The sequence below is a fragment of the Balaenoptera physalus genome, assembly GCF_965194825.1.
Source record: "Balaenoptera physalus genome assembly, chromosome: 21".
In the NCBI taxonomy this organism is placed as follows: domain Eukaryota; kingdom Metazoa; phylum Chordata; class Mammalia; order Artiodactyla; family Balaenopteridae; genus Balaenoptera; species Balaenoptera physalus.
Genome location: NC_138902.1, coordinates 38,350,663 through 38,374,191, shown reverse-complemented (window position 1 = coordinate 38,374,191; position 23,529 = coordinate 38,350,663). Strand labels below are relative to the sequence as shown.

At 43.7% G+C, this 23,529-nt stretch overlaps 2 protein-coding genes across 14 annotated transcripts in view; one reads left to right on the top strand and one right to left on the bottom strand.

Annotated features, from left to right (window-relative positions):
- The window catches only part of MCPH1 (microcephalin 1), a 348,745-nt gene that overhangs the window by 185,270 nt on the left and 139,946 nt on the right, over positions 1 to 23,529 (bottom strand). The window lies entirely within an intron of this gene.
- ANGPT2 (angiopoietin 2) overlaps positions 4,382 to 23,529 on the top strand; it is a 57,030-nt gene continuing 37,882 nt past the window's right edge. Inside the window, exon 1 of one of the 3 annotated variants that reach the window (XM_082444105.1) lies at positions 4,382 to 5,967. In XM_082444105.1, coding sequence (XP_082300231.1) covers positions 5,680 to 5,967 — 288 coding nt within the window. In that variant the 5' untranslated portion in view covers positions 4,382 to 5,679. The remainder of the gene's footprint in view (positions 5,968 to 23,529) is intronic. The other 2 variants (XM_082444103.1, XM_082444104.1) reach the window with 2 other exon arrangements.

The window sequence follows — 23,529 nt, the reverse complement described above, 5'->3', positions numbered from 1 at the left end:
CTTAAAATGCATGAATGTAAAAGCAAGGCACAAGCGAGTCTGACGGAATCCTTGTCGTCGTGCCTCACGGAGCCGTGGTTTCCACGTCCATCGTCGGGGCAAGGTTTACTTTCCACGGCTACACGTGTGCGTGTTGATATTTACGCTTTTACTCTTTTTGCTGTTTTTACGGTAACTTTAAGGGGCTTTCTCTTTGGTACTGTTTTCAGATCCCACGGCTGGGGATTATCCTTCGCAGCCTGCCAGACTCAGGGTTTAATATCGGTTCCACACGGTCAGTAGCTCTGGGGAGAGGCCGCACCAAAGCTTCTGCAAAACGGCTCCAGACGCCACCTACGGTTCTTCAGGTCCGGTTTGACAAACATCAAAATGTAGTGGAAAGAGAGCTCTTCTGTGAATCACCCCAGAGGGAGGCTGCTTTCGGAAGCTGGAATACTCATTTTTTCCTTTTCCTTTTCCCTTCCCCTCTTCCTCCCTCCCTCCCTCCCTCGCCTTTCTTTCCTTGTTGCCCATGTAGCTGCTTCTTCAGCTCTCATTAGTTGCTGCCCACAATTCGGAAAAAAAAAAAAAAGGTAGTAAGAATAACTTCTTCTTTAGCAACAATTTTATGTCCAGTGAACTTCCTAATGGCTTCCCCGTGCACTGCACACTAAGTTGTAAACATGTTGATCTAATTTAGCCAATTTTAAAGAGGCCGGAACAGGGAGGCAGATGAGTGAGAAGCCTCTGCAGCCCCTCCAGCCCCAGCCTGCCAGGGGCCTGGAGCCCCAAGTAGCCCCACTGCCTGGAAACGGCCAAAACCCAAGAGCGCCCCAGCCTCACTTCGTGGGGTATTTCGGCACTGAGAGCTCCTCCTACATCAACACAGCACTTTCCAGAACTTAAACCCGTGCCGGCCTCAGAGCCGGCCCCAATCACTGTCTCCAAGGCCTGCGGCCAGTGGCGACAGGACGGCGGTCACTGCGCGGCGTGATGGTGACTGGGCAGGTGTGAGACCGAGTCCGGGGACGTGCCCAGATGCGATGGAGAAAGACCCTGGCACAGAGCGTCAGTAGACGCGGGAGACCAGTGTGCCTCTCCGAGCACGTCCGAGTGGTGACCCCGTGTTTTCCAATTAGCTGCGGGCTTCCGACGGGGACAGCTGCCTCTACGCTGGCTTCTCAGAAGGCAGGAGCCCCCTCAGCCCCGCCTCCCCGGGCCAGCCGGCCCACTTCCATCCCTTCCTTTGTCCAGCCGTGTACGCATTCCGGTAGACACTGAGTATTAAACTGGCCCCCTGGAAAGAGCAGAGGTCATGCAGGCCTCCCCCAATCCTGTTTGGTGCTCCACGCCTCGGGGGCTGCCCCACTTTGCACTGGTTTACAGCTGGCACCATATCTTGGTTTCTGGCTTCCAGGGCCACCCTTACACAGAGAGAGCCTCACAGGGGGCTCTGGGTGACCTGGAGCCTCCGGAAGGTTGGGGTCAGTCGGATACCATGATTCAGACAGAAGTGGATCCACGTCGACATCTGACCTACATTTTTGGGGCCATGACCAGCGGGAGATGCTTGGGTTTTCGCCACACGTTAAGCCTTTTGTTCAACAGGGCACACCGAAGCGGAGGGGCCTTCGTCAAAGTTCTCTGTAAGGCTGACCTCTTTCTTTCAGGGAAGAGGGTCACGTGGTCTTTCTGGTGCCATCAAATGAAGATTTACGTCATGATGGCAAAGCGTAAAAGGAGAACTTGAGGCCGTGCTAAGGTGATTAAATGGGAGCCTCCGAAATTTCAGCCGATGACATACAGTATGGGGGAGAAAACAAACGTTATTAAGAAAATAAATAGCACCACACACAGCTGTTCGGCAGAACTGTTAGGACAAAAAAAAAAAATGGTTGGGCAGGAAGGCAGCTTTTGGGAAGGCTGTAATAATATTTCTCGTTTTATAGTCCCATCTGCCTTTAGCGGTCCTGTCAGCAAGTCACTGAAGGAAACTCAAGATTCTCTTTGAAACTGAACAGCTCTGAGAACCACAGTCAAGGCTGTGTTTAGCCTCCGTCCCTAGGCCTGGATGGAAGTAGCCTGCAGCTGCCGGTTGCCTGGTGCTTAGGAAACAAACAAGTACGGGGGGCGGGTCTGTAACCGAGGGGGGGGGGGCGGTCCTCCCGCCGGTCTGCCCTCAGAGCCCCCCACCCAGCTCTGCCCCCGTCTGGCTCTCCCACGTCGGCCACAGCGGACTGGCGCATCTCCTCTGTGCTTCCTCAGTGACGCCTCGCTTCGGCCCCGTGTCCAGCCCTGACTACGGAAGGCATTGGCTTCTGCAGGGCCGCCCGCGCTGGCCCTGCACAGGTGGATGTGTACACCGGGGTCAGTTCTCCTAGTGCGTCTGCCTCGTCTTACAGTTTAGATCCAGCTTCAAAGTGGCACCGTCTTTGTGGTCAAACGTTCCTGCCCCTTCCCTACGTCCCTTTTCCCTGGCCTGTCTCACACTCCTCAACTCTTGAAGAAGCCGGGCGGTGCTCGAGACATGGGAGGTTCCCTGTTTACACTGGCTGCGCCTTAAGAGTGGCCTTGCGAGCATGTCACACCCCCTGGCGACTCCCTCTGGTCAGCTGACTACAGCCCGTGGTCCCTTTGGAACGGCCAGTAAGCTAAGAATGGTTTTCGCATTTTTAAAAGGCTGAAAAAAATCCAGAGACTATTTCATGATGTCAAAATTATAATAAATTCAAATTTCAGTGTCCACGAATACAGCTTTGTTGGAACACGGCCACCTCCCATCGTTTGTGGATTGTCTCCGGCTGCTTTTACGTTATGACGGCAGACTTGAGTCGTTGTGACAGAGCCCGTGTGGCCCGCAAACCTGAAATATTTACTATCTGACCCTTTACAGAGAACGCTTGCCAACCCCTGGTCTAACTAGAGCCTCCCCCCAACTCCTGGGTAAGAATTTCCATTTAGGTACCTACAAAGAGCTGCTCACTGCACATGTGACCTTGAGAGGACGGCTAAGGAACATGCAAGCCAGCTGCCTGCAGGACCAGTGCCCTTGGAAGCAGTGCTGTCTTCCTGCTGGGTGTTCTCTCCATCCTCTCACCACATCCCGCTGGTGAGGGGGTCTCCCGCCCTCTATTGCTTATCTATGTCTGACACTCCGTCATGTTCCCCAGTACCCAGAAGACAAGGAGTGTTTGCGGTACACGCTCTTCCTGCGGCTTCTTTTTAAACCACCACATTTGCCTGCGAGGCTGATGGATGATTTTTAAAACCACATATGCATTATTAATGCCTTATAATATGCGCTTTCAAACGAGGAAGAAACTTAGAAGAAAAAAGGTGCACCCCATGTTTCTGCTTCACGTTCAGCCAGAGAATGACGCAGTTATAATAGCTGATGGTGCAAGAGCTAATTTTCATTTAATGGGAAGTGCTGATAAAGAAAGGAAAGTAATATTCCTAAGTAACGTGCATTATTCCGTATCATTATAACTCTAAAGGTGCTACTGAGAAAGAATCATCTCATTTCACAAGTAGGGACACTGAGGCTTAGAGAAGTTAAGCATTTGCTTCAGATCTCAGTGAATCAGGGTTCGAACGCAGGTCCCGTCTTCAAATCCTACATGCGTTCGCCTACAGTTAGCAGTCTGAATTGAGTATAACTTCTTTAATTCGTTCCTTTAGTGGAAACCATGTGCCAGAATCAAGTTCTAGCTTTCCTGAGCCACTGAGCCCTTTGAGAGTCTGGGGAAGTCTACAAACCCCTTCTCAGAAAATGACACGGGCTGTTTTATTTGGAGATTAAATAACAGGATCTTGGGATAGATCAAATGACAATGTGGTGCTGAGTGCACGTAATAGCTTGAGATATCGTAATAAAAACATCTGCAATTCCTATTTGTGAGAAAGCCATAGCTATTGACCACTGTTGTTTGTGACCTATTCACACCTAAAAGAAGGGCTATATTTCAGTGAGACTTCAGTGAAAAATAAAGATGTCTTTTCCTGTCGAAGTTCGTGGACCCCAGGAATTCTGTCCGGGGACCTTGGGTCAAGAACCCCTGCTCTGGAGGTAACCTCGGAGCCAGGCCATGCATAGGAGGAACGTTTTTAAAGGTACAATTAGGTCTCTCGAAACAATTCACTATGCAAATCTCAGTCATCCAAGACTTAAAATCATAAAGTCCCCTGAAATCTGATCTTGCATGATTAGACTGACCCTGGCTTTATGGATGGACGAGGTCCATCAGGTCAGTGCTGAACAGGTTGCCACTGCCTGGAGAGAAACCTCGTGCACTGAAGCATTAAGAGACCACCGCAAGGGCTCCAAGCCGCCCCCCCCTCCCCCGGCCGCCTCCTCGCACAAGCTGGCTGGTGAGTCAGCACACTGTCAATCTCCGAAGCGTTAAGTTTTAGCCATCGAAGGAAGTACCCTGGGGTGTTTATGGAGCCACAGAATTGACATAGAAAAATGCTGGGAGTTAATGCAACCCTTGCATTTGACAGATGAGGACTTTATAGCTTAACTAAAAAGAAGTGATTTGCCTGAGCCCAACACTGAGCGGGGCTGATTTAATTGATCCTGGATAACGTGTTACAAAATGACGGGATTTGAGCAAATCCTGACCTAACGAAGGAGAAGTTTAGGCATGCCTCTCTCAACCTCCTCTTATTTAAATTCTGATTTCTCTATGGATTATAATTTAGCGGGCCATGAATCAGTCCAGTATATTTTAAGTTTACTTTGAATACTGAAGTGGATATTTTGCTTAAAAGATGAAACGTCAGAGCTCAGAAACTGACTTTCCTAACACGATTTAATAAAGCGAGATGTTCCTATCCAACTGTTTTAAGATGAAAGTTTTGTATACTTGGCTAATGGTTCAAAAATCAAGTAATACCAACGAAACTATTTTCCCTATGAAAAGGCAAAGCGTTTTTACAAGAGCGAGACTTCTTCCTCTTTGTTTGTAATAACAAAAATAAACCAAAGTCCTGACATATTTGTAGTATTTTTATTCCTAAAGGAAAAAACAGGAACTTTCATTGTACTTTAAAGTTATTGCCCCAGATATTTTACCAGCTTAGCCCTGTGAAATCAGTTTCAGACACAAGAGACCGGCAAGCTCTCTCTAGGAAATACTCAATTAGGGTGGTGCCTCTGAAATACCCAGGGGTCCTGTAACTGATCGGTTTTTCCCAGAGGGTTTCTGCAGCATATACAGTCCTGGTTGGACAGTACACATCATGCAGAGATTTTTCCTGTGGCCTGGCTAGTGACCCCCCTACAGGAAGATAACGGACAAGCCGGGAGGGCGGAGCAGCCAGCTACACATGTCTAGCTGCTGTTATCAACTTATCATATGAGGAAAGGAAAGTGATTGATTCGGATCCTGACACCGCAGGATCTGGGGGAAGAGAGACAAAGGAGCATTGAGGCTGATCTGTAAGGCGAATGCAGCCCTCACGAGGGAGCAGGATTACTCTTCCTCCTGCGATCTGACAGCTTACTGCGGGACCGGGGAGAAGACAGCCTTAGAAATCAAGGTCACCGCTGGGAAAGGAGGGAAGAGGAGACTTTCACTGATGGACCCTGAGCCATGGCCGCAGAGCCCCGTGTCTGAGAGGGCAGCTTAGCGCCCGGGAGTCTCATGCGCCTTGCAGTTTGCTGAGCTGGTGGTTTATTACCGACAGAAAGAAAGAATGTGGCAGCTTGTTTTCTTTACTCTGAGCTGTGATCTGGTCCTAGCCGCAGCCTATAGCAACTTTCGCAAGAGCATGGACAGCATCGGGAAGAGGCAGTATCACGTTCGGCACGGCTCCTGCAGCTACACGTTCCTGCTGCCGGAGATGGACAACTGCCGCTCGCCCCCCAGCGCCTACGTGCCCAACGCCGTGCAGAGGGACGCGCCGCTCGACTACGACGACTCCGTGCAGCGGCTCCAGGTGCTGGAGAACATCATGGAGAACAACACCCAGTGGCTCATGAAGGTAAGGGAGCCTCCGCCCCTCGTGCACGGCTCCGAGCGGCTCAGGCTTAACAGCCCGCCTGGCGGGGCGGGCAGGGGGGCGATGAGAGCGGGAGAGAGCTGGTGGCTGGCGCCTCTGCATGAGCTGCCACTTGCTGCAGTCTGTCCCGCCGCGTGCAGTGGTCGGGGGTGAAAAGTGACAAGGACTGCTGGGAGGGAGTGCCAGGGTCGATGGAGGGGAGCCCCTAAAGTCAGGGATCTTCACGCACAGAGGAAGTGCACTTCTCTGCACAGCGTGTAGCCTGTTTTGTTTGTGCGAGTGGTTGAAACGCGGTGATATCCTTTGCCAGGGACGTTATAGAACCGGCTGCAGGCGCGGGAGGGGAGCTGCGCGCAAGAGCAGCGACGGAGCCAGGAAAAACGTGACAATCACCTTAGTTACTGATCCATAACGGATGGACTGAAGTGCTTTACCAATTTCCTGAATTTATTTACTAAAATAGGTTGGGGCTCTTGGTAAACAAGAGGAAATTAAATAAAGCAGACCTTCCGTCTCTCAGAACCCGGGGGGCTTTATCCCGAGGGTGTGTCATTTGTCCGTAGGGGTGGGTTTTTCAAGCCTCCGAGGGGATTCGGCGCTGCGGCCCCTTCAGTTCCACCACGGGCTTTGAAGGGGACCCCTCGTGGGGCAGGCGTGCAGGGCATTTTACTGCAGTTACGCCGTGACAAGACGGTTGTGTTCACGGGGTTACCACAATCCCACTGTTTCAGACTTTTTATAGAGAGTTTAACTCAAATAGGACACTGAAATCTCAGTTTTTCTTTTACAAGCCATCGTTTTCACATGTAAAGCTATTTATACAAACCCCAAAATCACCCTGGAATTTTGCTTGATGTGGACTCTATATATTCTACAGGAGGTTTAGACAAATTGCATAAATAGATTAATCATTAACTATTACAATGACATCACATCACAACGCTTACACAGCAGAGAACGTGACGGTTTAAAGCCATATGGGAACTTTACAACAAGCCGATTCCCCTCATTCAAAACTTTGCCCCTGTCTTTCATTTCACCATAAACCTTCTGTTAGGACACCTTATCTTAATCTCAGAATAGATCTTGGCTCCGAATCTGTGTTTCTCATTAGCTCTCCTACCTTCAGAGGGGAAATGACCAAGTTATTACTCTGGTCCTGAGCTGAGATGAATGAAAGCCCTCGGCACTGCATTCAGTATAACAAGAGGGGTCGCTTCAAATCAAAGAACAGAAAACAAAAACGTATCAAAAAGACTCGCCCTGTAATATGAAACTCATCAGTCGTATCTATAAGCACTAGCCCTTATGAGCAAATTCTCCAGAATTTTCTTTCTTTTCCTAAGAAGTTCCCTGCAGTGCTTTAAAAAATCTCCTAACATTCATAGATGTGCAAATAATATTGTTAAACTTAAAAAGTACGCAGCAACACAGGTTCGAATATTTGGAAGACAAACTGTATCCTCAACATCTGCTCACTCTGACTTCCCATTTCTCCCTGAGTTGCCATGCTCCCCATGGCACGGTTAATGCCAGGGCTGACGACCACGGTGAGAGATGAAAGACGCGTCATTCGTAGTAAACATTCTAATCTGCCCGACTGGTAAGTCGTCTCGTAAAATAAACAGTCGAGGAACATAAAAGAATGTTTTGCCAAATCAAGACCGCTGAATTGTATTTGCTTAATGAAGCCCACATTAGGTATACCTGAAACTCCACATACAGAGCTCGTATTTCTTTCTTAGATAAATAACCCCCTTCTTTTCGATCTTTGAGATGCTGTTTAAAGAAGGAAAAGGACAAGGAATTCTACATGAGGTGACCAACATTTTTTCCTTTCCAGGTTCAATCAGTAAATATTTGAACAGTAGCACAATGGTATTTCTAAATTCTTTCTTTAGCCATCTAGCTAAATATCACCAAGAATGACTTCGTGTTTATCTTTTCGCGGGCTCAGCACCTGTCCTGTGGGCCTCTTGGGTAACGTGCACCTGAGAAAGTCAGTTTGTGCTCTCACTTGGTTTACTGGCTTCTGGTTTGGGAATGAAAGCAAAAAAGCAAACATGAAACCCGCCTAAAGTGATTGAATGTAACCTCTCTGCTTGTTTTTTATTCCTGTGTTTTGTCACCTGTGATAATAAACACTGCTTTTCTCATAAGGGAGAAAATAATATATAATGGGATGATAGATAAGCCACCATGATCAACATCACCATCAAACCCCTATTGATAGATTATGACAGGAAGAAAAAGCACCATTCTGTGTTTTGCATATTTCCTTTTCTTTAGGGCTGCTTTTTATGATTCCATATTTCCTTTCTCTCCCTGATCAACACTAAAAATGAGAGGGAAAAAAAAAACACAAAACACTTTTAAGGTTTTAAGAAAACTTGTCAAGAAGGAAAATAAGACCGAGTTTCTGGTTAACCTCAGGGTAGATGAATAGCATTTCAACGTCTGAGTGGTTGGCGTTCCGTCAGGAGCCTGGACTAAGAAAGCTGTTTCGCACATCATCAAAAGATGCCACTCTGCCCCTTTAATCTGCCAGGCAAAGGAAGTGTCAGAATTCTGAATGAGTGCAGAGGCACATGAATGGAGCAATACAGGGAAGGCTCACTTTCTGGTTAGCGGTTAAACAAGGACAAGATAAATAGTGATAGTTAGGACACCAAATACACCACAGTGACCTAAAAAACACTATATGTCACATTCCCTTGCTAATCCCGCAACTACTGTAAACCTCTGCCCCCGTGATAGTAAACACACTTTACAAAAACTGACAAATAACTTAGCAAAATGGATTGTATCTTGCTAGGAGACTAGATTTTTTTTTTTCCCCCCGATCAGAAGAAACAGGGAAAGGAAATAAACAGTTATTTCACACTGATGAATACTTTAAAGTTATCAACAACTGCAAAGTCTATTGTGCTTTAAAACAGTGTTTTGAAAAATAAAGCTAATGCCTGTTAAGTTGATGTAAACATTTCCTCGTAATCCTACTTTTTTTTTTAACGACAGCAGCACAGGCTGGGAGCTGTAAACCTGAATTGAGATCCTTTTCTTTCTTTAAAATTAATAATACTATATCCTTTTAATAAAGCAGGAGAACTGTTCATCAGCTGATGTATAGGGAACAATCCAGTTTTGCTCCTAAAACCAAAACTGTTGTCAATGGGAAAAACTGACGGTGAGAAGCTCAGATGAACTCAGACCGTCAGCCCCTTCCCTACCCCTGCCAGGGACTGATTGTGTGTGTGTGTGTGTGTGTGTGTGTGTGTGTGTGTGTGTGTGTGTGTGTGTGTGTGTGTGTGTGTGTGTGAGAGAGAGATCATGTGTGGTGGCAAAACACTCCTTAGCTGTATATCCAAACAAACAAACAATAAACAAACAAACCAGAGCTTGGTTCAATAAAGGAAAGAAAAAATTTCCCACTGTATCCACAGCCAATGTTCTACTACAGTACTGGAATAAACCCACCATTCCTGTATGCCTTGCTGTCTCCTGAATCATGAAACATGATTGTGTTTAGTGTTAGAAGCAAATTCTGTGCATTCAGATAGGCTGACTAAACCTCCTATTTAAGACTGCAAGAAAATGATTACTACTATTATTTAATTATCTATTAATATCATTATTGTAAGGAAGGAAGAGATGATTAAAGTTTCACTGTGGTAGGAGAAGTACACATATTTAAGGTTGGAAAATGCAAGTTTAGTATACTGTTTACTATATACTATGTACGATGTATAGTACAATATGTGCATACTACATATATTATATAAGATATGCATATACTATATATAGTTTATATTATATATATATATATATATATAGTATATATACAGTATTTGTTTTCCATGGTCAAGTGGCCTCTGCTTATTGAATGGGGCTGTGTGACATCCTGGATTAACTATGCAGGTATCACACTGTGGGGAGATGAAGAACTTGCCTGCAGTCACGAAGTAGGAAATGGGCTTGTGCATACACCTTCCATCATATCTGACTTTCTGTTTAGACACTAGATAATCCATATAGTCTCCTTACTGTATTTTGAAAATTGGTTGATTTTAACCAATATGGTCCTCTACAGTTTACAAACAGGTTGTAATCCAGGAGTTGATCTGTAAGCCAGTTACTGTACTATATGGAACTTGAAGAGGATACTAATCTTATAAATGGTGATCAGATGCTCAAGCTGGCCCATTTTTTTTATGGATTAAAATAGTGCTTATTTTAATCCATACAATAACTGAAACTTTGTATATTTGTAATTCAAGAACAACAGTTCCAATCAACCCTACCACCAGATGGATAACTTAACAATAAAATAAAAATATGAGAGTAATATATGGGCCATGTAAAATTACAAAGTCAAACCTTTAAAACAGTAGAAAATAGGATGTAAATTCTCCTTCCTCTCAAACTTCAGCCCCTTTCTTCAAGATGAACACTTAGAGATGTATACTAGCCCTTTACTGTGACAAATTTAATATCAAAATGAACGAATTTCCTTCTTCTTAAAACCTGTCCAGTGGTATTATACAGTGATCAGAATCTTTTTTTCTTTTTCTTTTTTTTTTTGGCTCACAAGTGACATGAAAAGAGGTTGAAAGAAAGATTTTATTTAGGGGAAAAGAGCAAAATTTGGAAGACTAAGGAAAAGGAGAATATGGATTAAAGGGGTGTGTGTATGTATTAGAGAGAAAAGGAGACATGGGGGGAAGGAGAAAAAGGAGAGACTACCTGTGATGGAATCTATCACCTATCAACACAGGAAAGGGGGCAGTAAATGGGATGGCTATTTTGACAAAAAGGAGGTGGCTTATATTGTTCCATATTCTGGACAGCTTTGGATTTCCTGGGTCGAGATCAAGAGGGTATAGGTAATGAATCATGAACATATACAGATTGTTTCCAGATCAGATGCTCATAGTTTGCAAAGCATCTATATTACTTACTGATAATGACAAATCATCAAACTATTCTCTCTGTTATAATAACTATACACATATATACTTATAATAATTATATATGTATACATACTTATTGTAAATGTATACAAAAAGTATATATTATATAACATTATACACATCTATACCTATAAAATATAATTCATATGAGTCATGTATATATATATGTCATATATATATATATATATATATATATATACTAAATACTGTGGATTGTGTAGTACTGTAGTATGTATTTATTGAAAAAAATCTGAGTATAAGAGGACCCGTGCAGTTCAAACTCATGTTGTTTAAGGGTCCACTGTGTATGTGTATGTGTGTGTGCATGTGTGTATATATATATATATTTTTTTTTTTTCTCTTTTCACTACATCCTTCTTTGACTTGAAGGAACCTGATAATGTTTTTCTTCTAAATTTTTCTAGAACTTTTCTGATAAAAAGAGAGCCACTCAACTTTCCAGTGACACTTTTATCACTAAAGCAATAGTAGTAATTGGGGGATGGCAATCAAGGGGTACTGAATAATTTTAAAGCACTTGCCATACCTTACCTCATTCCGTCCCAGCAACCCCTCTAGAGCACAGACATGGTGGCTATAACCCCACCTATTTTAAAACCACTCATGAACACGGGTCAGGGAACGTCAGAGTGCTCTGCAGTGTAGGAGTCTTGCATGCGTTACCCAGAGAGGAAAAACAAACACGGAAAAGCACGCACATCCCTCCTCTGACAAAAAGCAGACTTTTCCACGGGGCTGGAAAGACCGCAGAAAATCACTGGGAGAAGTGTGAGTGAATATGAATATCGTGTTATTTCTTAGCTCATTAACATAAATAAGTGAACACTGCTCTACCCCTCCCACTCCTTTTGGGGTGTTTCCAGTTCAGGGCAGGCGTCACTGAAGTTCATTTATTTGTTCAACAAATATTTACTGAAGGCCCATGTGTGCCCAGGCAGTGCTCTAGGTGCTTGGGGCGAAGACAAAGACTAGGGTCTGCCCTGGTGGGGATACGCGGCATTACACCACCACATCCTGTTGGAATGTGTGGGTCAGAAGGTGATAAGCGCCCCACAGAACATCGGGTGAAACGAGACAGACGAGCGGGTGCAGGAGATGGGGAGTGTTGGAGGGTGAGGGGAGAGGGGAGCAGTGCCAGACAGTGTGGTCACTCCACTGAAACCTCTTTTACAAAAGGACAATCAATTGGAACTACTTCGGAATGGTCATTTTTCCTGATCACCAAAGTCATCAGTAATAGGTGGATATTGCAGGAAATAACACATATACAGAACATGCATTAAAAATATTATGTATAATTCTAGCATTCTGAAATAAGCACCTTACTACTCAGCACATAAATCCGCCTATACAGGGATGACTATTTTAAAAACACGCTGTATATGCTATAACATTATATACACCTATACCTATCTGATAACTTTTATCTATTTTAATAACAATAAAAAAAGAAGTGGGTCTGAGAGGTTAAGTAACTTGGTTGACATCCCAAGTCAGTAAGAGAGGCAATTGCCACCACCTGTGAGTCCTGTCTGAGGACAAGCACAGGTGTTCTGGGGCCCAACCAGCTTGTGGACAACCTGGTCATCGGGTAACATTCGCAATCCTTCCTATGTGGGGTTGGTGCCAAAGCTGCTAAGAAAAAAAAAAAAAAGCAATCGGGAATATCCTGTGTGTAAAGTAATCACATGAAATTCCACTCTGTGGTTCAGAAGAGTAAAGGCAACCTGTATCATAACCAAGAGAAAGTATACAAATTCTTACAAACCGTACATGCAGTAACAACCCTTCTCTGGAAGTCGACTGAGGGCGACAGCCTGAATTTCCCAGTACCACCTGAAAGTCCAGGCAAATAAAATTCAGTCCCAGGAAAGTAACGTGTGACCTGCCCTAGCCTCTCTTTGATTTTAAAAAACAACTAGGGTGTATCTCTCATTTAGCATTCTACAAGTAGATATAAACAAAAATACCTTGACGTCATGCTGTTAATGTTTAAAATGAGAAAGTAATGTCAAGGTCAACAATTTGATGTGATCTTTTGATTACAGTAAAAAAAAAAAATTCATGGGTACTGTTTTAGAATAGAACTTTCAACATTTATCAGGATTAAAATGACTGTTTCATATATGGTTTGAAAATAAAGGGATGAGCTCTCCTCAGCCACCTGAACCGAAAGTCAGGTGTGCTAGCTGTCTTTAAATTAATATTTTAATTAGATATTTGCCCATGAAATCACCTTTCTTTCTCATCCTAATCTTGGCATGCACCGCTGACTAAAGATGTGAAAAGCACTAGAAATCTCTGAGAAGTGGGCCTGGTCCTTTTACCATCACCACCCTTTCCACCAGCTAAAACCATTATCCTGGCAATTCAACTAGAACCTAATGAAAACCTCTGTAGGACCCGCCTCGGGGGGTGCCTGGCCGGTAATTACTTTCCTCCAAACAGCCTCATTCCTTCCTTTGAGCACCCTTTTACCCGGCTGGGAGTTACTTTCAGAATCTTTCTATCAACCTGACAACTTAACACTACCAAGTATTCACTTCCAATGTTTAATACTTAAAAAACTAGCAATCAAGCAAACTAAGTGTATACACTAAGAATATAACCTGTCATTTAAAAAATATGTGACTTTATACTTTTTCATGGACAATGGTGATTTTTAAGGGAAGAGATATTCAGATACAGAGGTCTTGGGAAATACACTATTTTATTGTGTTGACACAGTTTCCTAGAGTTTCCCATGGTTTGTATGTGCTGAATATTCACAGCAGTTATTGGTCTTTTAGGTAGAGAATATTAATCAAGTCTTAAAAGGAAGCAAGCGTTCAACCTCTCCATTTCTCGATTTTGTTACATCTAGACCATATTAACACTTTCTCACATATCAAGTCTTCTTGATGTGAGAGGGACTATTCCACCGGGGTGACTTAATCTACTGATTAACCTGGTGACAAAACCTGCCACCGACATCTCCCCATCTTAAGATAAGTACTCAGGACATACATACGAGCACCTTCATTGTGACAGTTCCAGCAAATTCCGGGGATGAAGGTTAAACCGAATTGTGGGTCAGCCTCTGTATGTCGCTAATTAACATTTAGGAATGGTCTGAGCATGCGACACATGGGAGATTTCCACTGTGGCCTCCAGAAGCACACCTTGGTGGTTGGGTTCAACAGCAAAGTTGTCTAATGTCATGAACCCTCAGGAAGCAGGCCACGCTCTTTGGTATAACCTGCTGAGTCGTGTGGGACTTGATAAGGACAGTTTTCCTACACCAGGAGCTGCCCCCTTCCCTCTGTCTGAGGAGCCTTTGGGGCCCTCAAGACCACCACCTTGAAGGAAAAGGATAGAGGTGAAAAAAATTGAGACCATTCCAGGGGTTTCATTTCTGGCCCAAGGCAGCCCCAGGAATTGAGCCAAACTAGAGCAAAGGGAATGATGTGTTCCTGCTCTCCTGAGTTTGGAATAAAGGGGTTCTATACCAACAGAAGAGATCTCCTGGACACACTTGGTCAGATTCCAAGAAATCTAAATCTAAAAGAAACCGTGTTTACGCGTGAAGTCCATGCCATCACTGTTAACAAGCGTGCCTTTGGGCGGGCTTGTTATTTTCCTGCGTCTCTGTGTCTCCACGAAACAACTATATAGCCAGGGAGAGCTGGCTGGGTTAACTGGTGCAGTCTGAAGCTACGGAATGCAAGCTTTTCATTTCATTTGTTCCTCCTTATATGTAGCAAATGATAGTTTTAAAAAAAAGACTGAATTGTTTAGAGCAGTTTTAGGTTCACAGCCAAAGTGAGGGGAAGGTACAGAGATCTCCTACATGCTCCCTACTGCCCCCCACATATACAGCCTCCCCGTTATCAATGACCCCACCAGATGGTACCTTTGTTATAATCAACGAACACATCATCACCCAGGGTCCACGGTTGATAATTAGGGTTCACGCTTGGTGGTGTACATTCGATGGGTCTGGACAAACGTATAATGACGTTGTATCCACTATTACAGAATCATGCAGAGTAGTTTCACTGCCCTAAAAATCCTCTGTGCTCTGCCTCTTCATCCCCACCTCCTCCAACCCCTGAAAACCACGAATCTTTTTACTGTCTCCATAGTTTTGTCTCTTCCGGAATGTGATATAGTTGTAACCACACAGTATGTAGCCTTTTCAAATTGCCTTCTTTCACTTAGTAAATGACTTTTTTTTTTTTAAGCATGATTAACTGTACATTTGTTCAGTGACCCCTTACCTTGATTATTCAACTAAGTTATTAACTAGCTAAAACCCTCACAGTGTACCTTCAGAAACGTAAGGTTTTCCTACCTACAGCAGGGACCTCAGGGGATTATTACGTGTTTCAAATAGGATGATGAATGCACAAGTGTGCTGGAAACTGTCAGATGTCACAGTACTCGGGGATTATCATTATAATTAATTTTAATAATGATACCAGAAACATACTTATCAAGTTCTGTACTATTATCTCACATTAAAGATTGTAACTCCATTCAGTCTTATCAGGTTAAATGATCTGACTTTATGCCTCAAGGCACATCTTCACTCTGTAAGACAATGAACTTCCTTTCATCATGGAAAAGGACAGCTGTTAAGTGTGCTTGTAGAAGGTCCTGATTATAACAGGTAGTTGAGTACCTGAAACACGCAGCTCCAAAATCGTACGTGGCATCTTCTCCTAAACCACCCTACTTGTGCCCCATTGTGCTTGCAGGTAATGCCATGAGCCCATTAAAACAGTCAGACTTTATGCTTAAACTTATTATTATCACTTCCGCGTTCAGTAAGCTAAGAGCAATGTTACTCTTCTGTATGTTCTGTTTTTATAGAAGACAATGGCAGGAACTATATGAATACTGAACAGCGGGTGGTCTGGGGTTAACTAGTCAACCTGCACATCTTGGTAGAAAAGATTCAAAATTCCTAAGAGGTATCGTTTCCTCTGGGCTCCTGCAAGCACTTTCTCTGCCATTAGATTTGTAGAATCAACAAGGTATTATCAACTCTTGTTTACTTGCTGGATAATTATAAACATTAGTCTGAAGATAATTCAAGAATTCTTTTGAGTTTTATTAACTACTATCTAGTCCTTGGAATCTTGAAAAATTATTACATACAGATGTAGCTTAAAATTTCTCTAAGCAAAATGGTCTTCTTAATGGGAAATACTGGTACAAAAATGCTGCTGGAGAGAAGATATTTTGCTGAGTAACGTAAAATAATCAGATTCCGACCACAAGCCAATTATCTATGTTTAACATTTGGTTTTCGTGTATGAAATTCCTTATTATTTTTAGCTACTAAGAAATAGGTTCTTAAATTTCCTAAAAAAATAAAATAAAATAAACTTATTCAGTTTTAATTCAAGAAAGTATTAGTAACAGGAATTCCTGACCCGAACTGGTTTTAACTTAACTTCAACAGCGAAATGCTCTTAAAAGCAGTGATGGTTGGGATAATTATATTACAAATTAAAGAATCAACATTAATCAGAACACCACCCCCTCAAAAACAATTGTTCACTTTGTGATGTGTAATTAATTGTCCATATTTTCCAATACAGTTCCCTTCTCGGTTATGACAAGCACAATAAATCTATATGTGCTTTCCCTCTAATTGGACGATGTTTAATATGCATCATTTATTTATTGCTACATGATTAGCCTGCCCTATGCCACTTAGGTTTTACAGTTGTAGTCTGACAGTATGCTACTTTTCCTTTCCCTTCTTCACCTGAAATACCACTACCATTAATATAAATGGTCTCTGGATGAGGGGAAAAAAAGGATAAAAATATCTGGTGAATAAACAACTCTCTCTACTTATTTGGGGCCCTTTCTCTATCCATTTCAATTTTAAGTGATTCAAAATCCTAAACCGGGAACACAGGTCAACCACAGCAGCTGTGGAGATAACCCAGCACCACGCCCTCACCTCTTCCCAAACAAGGTGGGGGCTTTCGACTCTACTTTGACGCCAGCATACTTTGCTGGTTTCTTTAAAAAGTCTACAGACTTCTTGCAAAAAGGATCCTGTTCATATGACAGCAGTCACGAGAGTTCAAAACAGAGAAAGCCTCTTTCTCCCCTTTGTTGAGGTGTAGTCGTTACTGTGAAGTGACGGAAGCAGGATGCTGCCGGTTTTCAGCATAGCAGCTGGCATTTACCAGGTGCACATGACCTGCTGACGTCAGCTCGTTTAATCTCGTGACAGCCTACTGAAGGTAGATACCCTGTTCTTCTTTTGAGGAAACTCAAGCTCAGAGTGGTATCAGATGGCAGAAAGTTAGCAATACTAGGATAATGTCTTTATTTCCGAGCTTCTTATAATAAGACATCTTTTTGCGTGGATCACTTCACGGGGGTCCCCTAACACCTGCCATTCTAATACTATACACAACGGTCACGCCCTGAGTGTGTCCACCGCCAGGAGTAAGAACAAATATTGGAAGTTGCGAGAAGACCAATTTGGGTCGACGTTATTGTTTTCATTGACCCCGGGGAAGGCTGAAAAGTGTTGAGATGTTAAGTGACTTGCTAGCTTCCAGAGATGTGAGGTTGCAGAGCAGGGATTTAAACCCACGTCTGTCCTGTTTCCGAGCACTGTTCCCCCTCCTTCCAGCTCTGCTTTCTCACTCTCAGGATTGGAACCGAGGCTGATACGCAGAACAGTCAATCCCGGATGATTTAAGCCTCCCTAGGAGGGCGACGCTGCATAAATGGCAGCTGCCGTCGCCCTTTGGCATCTCAGGACACAGCAAGATGGCACCTGCTGAATCTGCAGACAGTGGCACACACATGGCTCTGTTTTCAGACATGGGGAGGGATTCATGAATAAGCAAGTGAATAAGAAACTGAAATGTAACTCTTCCCAAGACAGCCCTGTCGGAGTAAGGGACGGGCAAAATAAGAAGCTTTGAAGAGCAGGAACTCGGTCCATTCACACATGCACCTCTGCTCCCCCAAACACTCGACTGGACCAGGTCAGCCCTTGCTTTTCGTTCACTCAGACGCTGGCTTAGACATGCCTCAGACTCTGAGCTGGCTCTGTTTTATGGAATCCAGCACTTTCTTTTTTTTTTGAGGTATAACTTAGAATAAAATTAACAAATCCGAAGCGTGTACCTCGATGATAGATGTACACACCTGTGTAATGACCACCAGGTGGCTCCCTCCTGCCCCTCCCACCCTGCAGCCCCTCCTCTCAAGGCTGGCCTCTATGCTGCCCTCTGCCACTACAGGGTAATTTTGCTAAGTTTTGTACTTCACGTAATTGGAATACAGTATGTATTCTCTTTGAGTCTTTCTTAAAAATTATTATTCCTGTGATTCATCCATGTTGTTGTGTGTACTGAAATTTGCCCTTTTCCATTACTGTGTAGTGTTTCACTGTAGGAGCATGACACAACTTATGTGCCCGCCGTACTACTGTAGGTGGATACTTGTGTTCTTTTATGGAAGTTGACACTTCTTAACTGGACAAACCCAAGTATTGTGTATTGTCTTTCTTGTATCTTTGGAACCTGTACAGTTGGACTGACTTAAAGCTTCCTTGAATGATTTCCAAGACTAATCTACCTTCTAATGAAACCTGCTCTTCAGAAAATATTCCATACGTTGCAGAGTGGTCTTGGTGTTTATTCCCGAGGTGCTCAGAAAGGACTTCTGAGGAGTATTTTAAGTACTGGTCAAACATAATTCCGTTAAGGTTGCAATGGGAGGCTAACAAAGAGATAATTCAATAGTACAGCAGACACCTGAGGAAAGAAGGAGCTGTATAAACATTCAATGGAAAAGAAAGCCTGGACGTAAAATACAGGCCTGACCAGTACGACCTGCCATTCCCTCTGGCCTTACCTTCGCCTCTCCCCTGACGACACCTTCTTTCCCAGCACCAGAGAGAGACGGTTCTAAACAAAACCATCTTCCAGACTGGCGCCTGCTTTTGGGAACACCCGGATTTTTCCTTTTTCAAATCTTTCTAAATGGTATTACACTTGAACGCATACGACTTACGGTCATCGTTATGAAAACCCCTTAGGTGTACTTTCTGCATCATGGGGCATGTCGGCCCCTCTCTCCGCGTGGGCGGCCTCATCTTGCTTCCTGAGCAGTTATGGGGACCACCGAGACCACAGCAACGGGGCCACGAAGAACCGAGAGATGCTTCCCTGAGGTCGGCCGGAGGAGAGCTAGTGGCCCCCAGGGAGAAGGATTAAGATGAGGGTTCATACCCCAGTTCTGAGTTTACCACGGTCATTTTCAGGATATTTCCGAGGCTAGCATGGACTTTCTCCCCCAAAGCCAATCACACTCCAGGAGACCAATGGTTTAGGGGTTCAGGAACAATTAAAAGAGGTCTACACATACCACCTGAAAGTGCTGGGATGCAGGATAGGCGTTTTGGGAAAAAGCCTTCACTTAAGTTCTATCTTTGGCCTCCTTAAGCCAAAATGCTCCTAGAGTCACTCCAGGAGAGGGCCAAGATTCCCGTGGAACCAACTACTCATAATTTGAGTCCCAAAAAGCAGCCAAAACTCCAATGTAGGTCCTTCCGCCGAGGGGATTCAACAAAAACGCTAAGCCACAAAGTTTAAGCTGGCATGTGGACCACGTTAATTTGAAACCAGATTTCTACGACTGAGGGAAGCTTTCAAGAATTCACTACCACTGATAAAATTAAACCGGCCTGTAGGCGTCAAGACCAAATCACAGCAGTGACCGCAGTGATTTTTGGTTAAAAATGGGGGTAAGATGACTCATATTTTGATTGAAACAAACAAATGAACCGTAACAACAGGAAAACTTCTGCCGCTGTTCCCTGCTTTCTGTGTGAGCCCTCGCCCCTCACCCCCACTTCCTATGTGAGCCCTCGCCCCTCATTCCCATCTCCTGTATGAGCCCTCACTCCCCAGCCGCACGTGCCTGTGAGCTTGTTGTGCCCACTGATTACTCAGTGACATGTGGATCTTAAGTGACTTGTGTGAACGAGTGTCATGGGACCCTGAAAAAGACAAGGTGGTATGCTGCACTCTGATATACTACCCCTCAGAAAGCACTCGTTGATATAAATACACGACCCCCTAAAGATGAAGGAAAGTGAGTCAGCCATTCTCCGGTGGCTCAAAGTGATGCCGTGGCCCCTCCCCCCACTGACAGAGAAATCGCTCTTAAAATGATTATTTTTTTTTCCCCTTCAAATTGTGAGTAAAAATTCAACATTGCAGAAGAAAAAGTCAATCCTGAATGACATGCTTTTTATAACTCATGGCAGCGGAGTGAAAGGGGATAGGAATTTTCCACTAGCTTCCATTGGAATAGACGTGCATGCAAGGCAGCAGGGTTAGGGAGGGGGGGCTGACCTACAGAACTGAAACTAATTATGGGAAAATGACTCAAGTCCCTCGTACTTTTACCACAAGCGTTTGAAGAATCACGCTGAACATTTGGTGTTCAAGTAAGCTGGGCTTCTCTGCGCGCCATAAAACTAGTTCAACTTTGAACGAATGAGGGTGGCAAGCATGCAAGCTGTAAATTACACGCAGAAATGGACCACGTTACTTTCGTGAGACTGGCACGCATTCGGTACTCCCACTACACCACCCAAAACACGTCGGCCTGAGGCTGCCACGCCGTCCACAGAACACACGCACCGTGTGCTCTAAGAAGCTTTCTCCCCCAGTGCACGGCGCTTACGAAAGTTGTTAGCCTGAAAGCAGACACCGGGCCAAGCAACAAGCTTGCGAGAAGCGTGGCTGTTTTTCTGAATGGTTTCTGAGGTTGGGAAACTGTTCAAGTACACGTCTTGATGAAGGTCTTATATGATTTAATAAGTCTTTTTGATTTACTGGTTTTCCGATAAATATTATCAAATCATAGGGCAATTAAAGGCAGTATCTGGATTGGGCTTACACCCTACCAAATGCAAGGTTCCATACAGGATGCTCTAAAACTCAAGTAACCCCAAATACTTATGGACTCTGTTTGCCAGTTAGGCACTGCCCAGCTCCTCAAACTTCGGAATCGGGTCGGACACTGCCACCCCCATTTTAAGTTCCATGCTGATTTTTGTAGCGCTCTTGCTTTTAACAACAGCAAACCACTAAAAACCCAGCTTTGCCCGGTGGCACCATCTAATAGTTTTGAAACTGAGCTACTTTGGGCTACTAATTCTTCCAGTAGCTGACAGATGTTAAATATTGTGGGATTTCCCTTGAATATTTGAACTGTCCCCAGTGTTCTTAGGAGTTTGCTGCAGGGACCTGGGGAGGCTTGGCACACAGCTTGGGAACTCTGATTCATTTGTCCCATTTGATTTTCAGACGAACGTAGCACAGAATGCATTTATATACTCATTTTACCAATGAGAAATCTGAGGTTAAAAAAGTTGACCTGGTAGCTAGTATGCAGCTGAGCTAGGATTCACACCCAGGTGTGTCCAAGTCCCAAAACCTGTGCCATAATGATGGCCCTACAACAGCTTCAAAAATCACACATGTAACTTCTCTCCAACCTGAATCCAACACAAAGCTACTTTATTCAAGTTTTTATAATGCTGCTCAAAAGCAAGAGCTGCTTTAATTGGAATAACTCAAAATACAATTAAATTCAATAGATTAATTCATTTATTTTACTTTTTTCAGAGTAATTTTGTATTCATCCCAATGGGTAGCACAGCTATTCAAAGGATAAATCATTTTCTTCCTATGCTTGAAGCCACTGAACTCCATCAAAATGCAACCCATGACTCAGACATTTATTTATTTATTATTTATTTTTAGACTAATGGGAACTGCATGAATTCTTTCTCAGTCTTCCGAGAGCAAATGCCTTTTATGCTTGATCCGGAAAGAATCGAGTTTCAGAATGTTAAATTACTAATTTACCTAACTGAATACTTTTAACCCTCTTTGGGCAGCTGGAACGGTTTAATCTACACTCTCTGCAGACAGTCACTTTAAAACCACTTTTTCAAAGTTCTTTTCTTTAGGCAGTACTTAGGTACAACCAGATGAAAGCTGCAGACAGAGGTAAATAAAATCACTTATAGTAACTAGGGTTGCAGTGTCACGGCAAAAGTTATCAAACATTTCATTTTTAATACCCGTGCCTTTAAAAATATTTTTATTGAGGTCTAAAACACGAGAAGTGTATAAAGTGTACTAACCTTAAATTGACAGCTTCGTGAACTTTTAAAATATGAATTTACTTGTGTATCTAGCACTGGGATCTAGATATAAAACATCTCCCACACCCAGAAGGTCCCCTCGTACTCCTTCCCCATTAATAATCTCTCTTGCACACTCCTAAACGCCTCCCAACCAGAAACCGTTATTCTGACTTTTGTCACCATCCATAGGTTTGGTCTATTCTTGAACTTGATATAAATGGGATCATATAGTAGGTACTCTTTTGCACGGGCTCCTTTTGCTCCACAGGCTGCCCGTGATGTGTTTAATTTTACCCGCGATCTGTTATTTAAAAAAATTGAGATGTAGTGCACTAACACATCAAACCAGTCCCCAAGGAGCAATATTTACACGTCAAAATAATATTCTATTGTGAGAAAGAAAGCAGTGAAAAGTACTCACAAAGGAATATTATTTAGCAGTTTCAATTTGGCATCATATGCTTGGCCACAAAACATTCCCAATCCTCATGATTTGGGCAGCTCAACAGGTTTTATATTGAGCAAGTTAGTATGTAAGAAAGGTTCATTTTATGACAAGGTGTAAATCTATATGGGTGCCTATTTATTTATTTTAAAAATTTATTTACTTATTTATTTTCGGCTGCATTGGGTCTTTGTTGCCGTGCGCGGGCTTTTCTCTAGTTGCGGTGAGCGGGGGCTACTCTTCGTTGTGGTGCGCGGGCTTCTCACTGCGGTGGCTTCTCTTGTTGCAGAGCACGGGCTCTAGGCGCATGGGCTTCAGTAGTTGTGGCGCACACGGGCTCAGTAGTTGCTCCGTGGCATGTGGGATCTTCCCAGACCAGGGATCAAACCCGTGTCCCCTGCATTGGCAGGTGGATTCTTAACCACTGAGCCACCAGGGAAGTCCCTGGGTGTCTATTTAAATGGATTCCTTCTTAGAGTGAAATTTTATTCAAAAATTAGGGTGATAAGTAACTAACCATGTAGAAATATAATAATGTGCATTTAAAGTGACATCTTCACTTTATGGCCAAACTTTGCATCTCTATTCTTACTTAACCACTGGAGAGAAGGTGACTTCCCTACACATGAATGACATGCCGCTGAAACAAATGACAGAAATAAACTCCCTCTAAAAATGAGTCAGAAACAACACCATCCCTAGAACTGGTATTGTGTAAAGAGAAGATTGATACAACATATATTTTGTAGCAAGACACTCTTATTTTGGGTCTGGAGGTCTTGGAAGACATAATTAGAAGGTCACTGATTTGTCCGAAGTCATAATCACTATCTGCAGCTCCTGGTGGAGGTTCTCTTCTTGTGGAGCCAAACTTCAGCCGTCCGCAGCTCTGAGGGCCTGTGAGCCACAGCCAG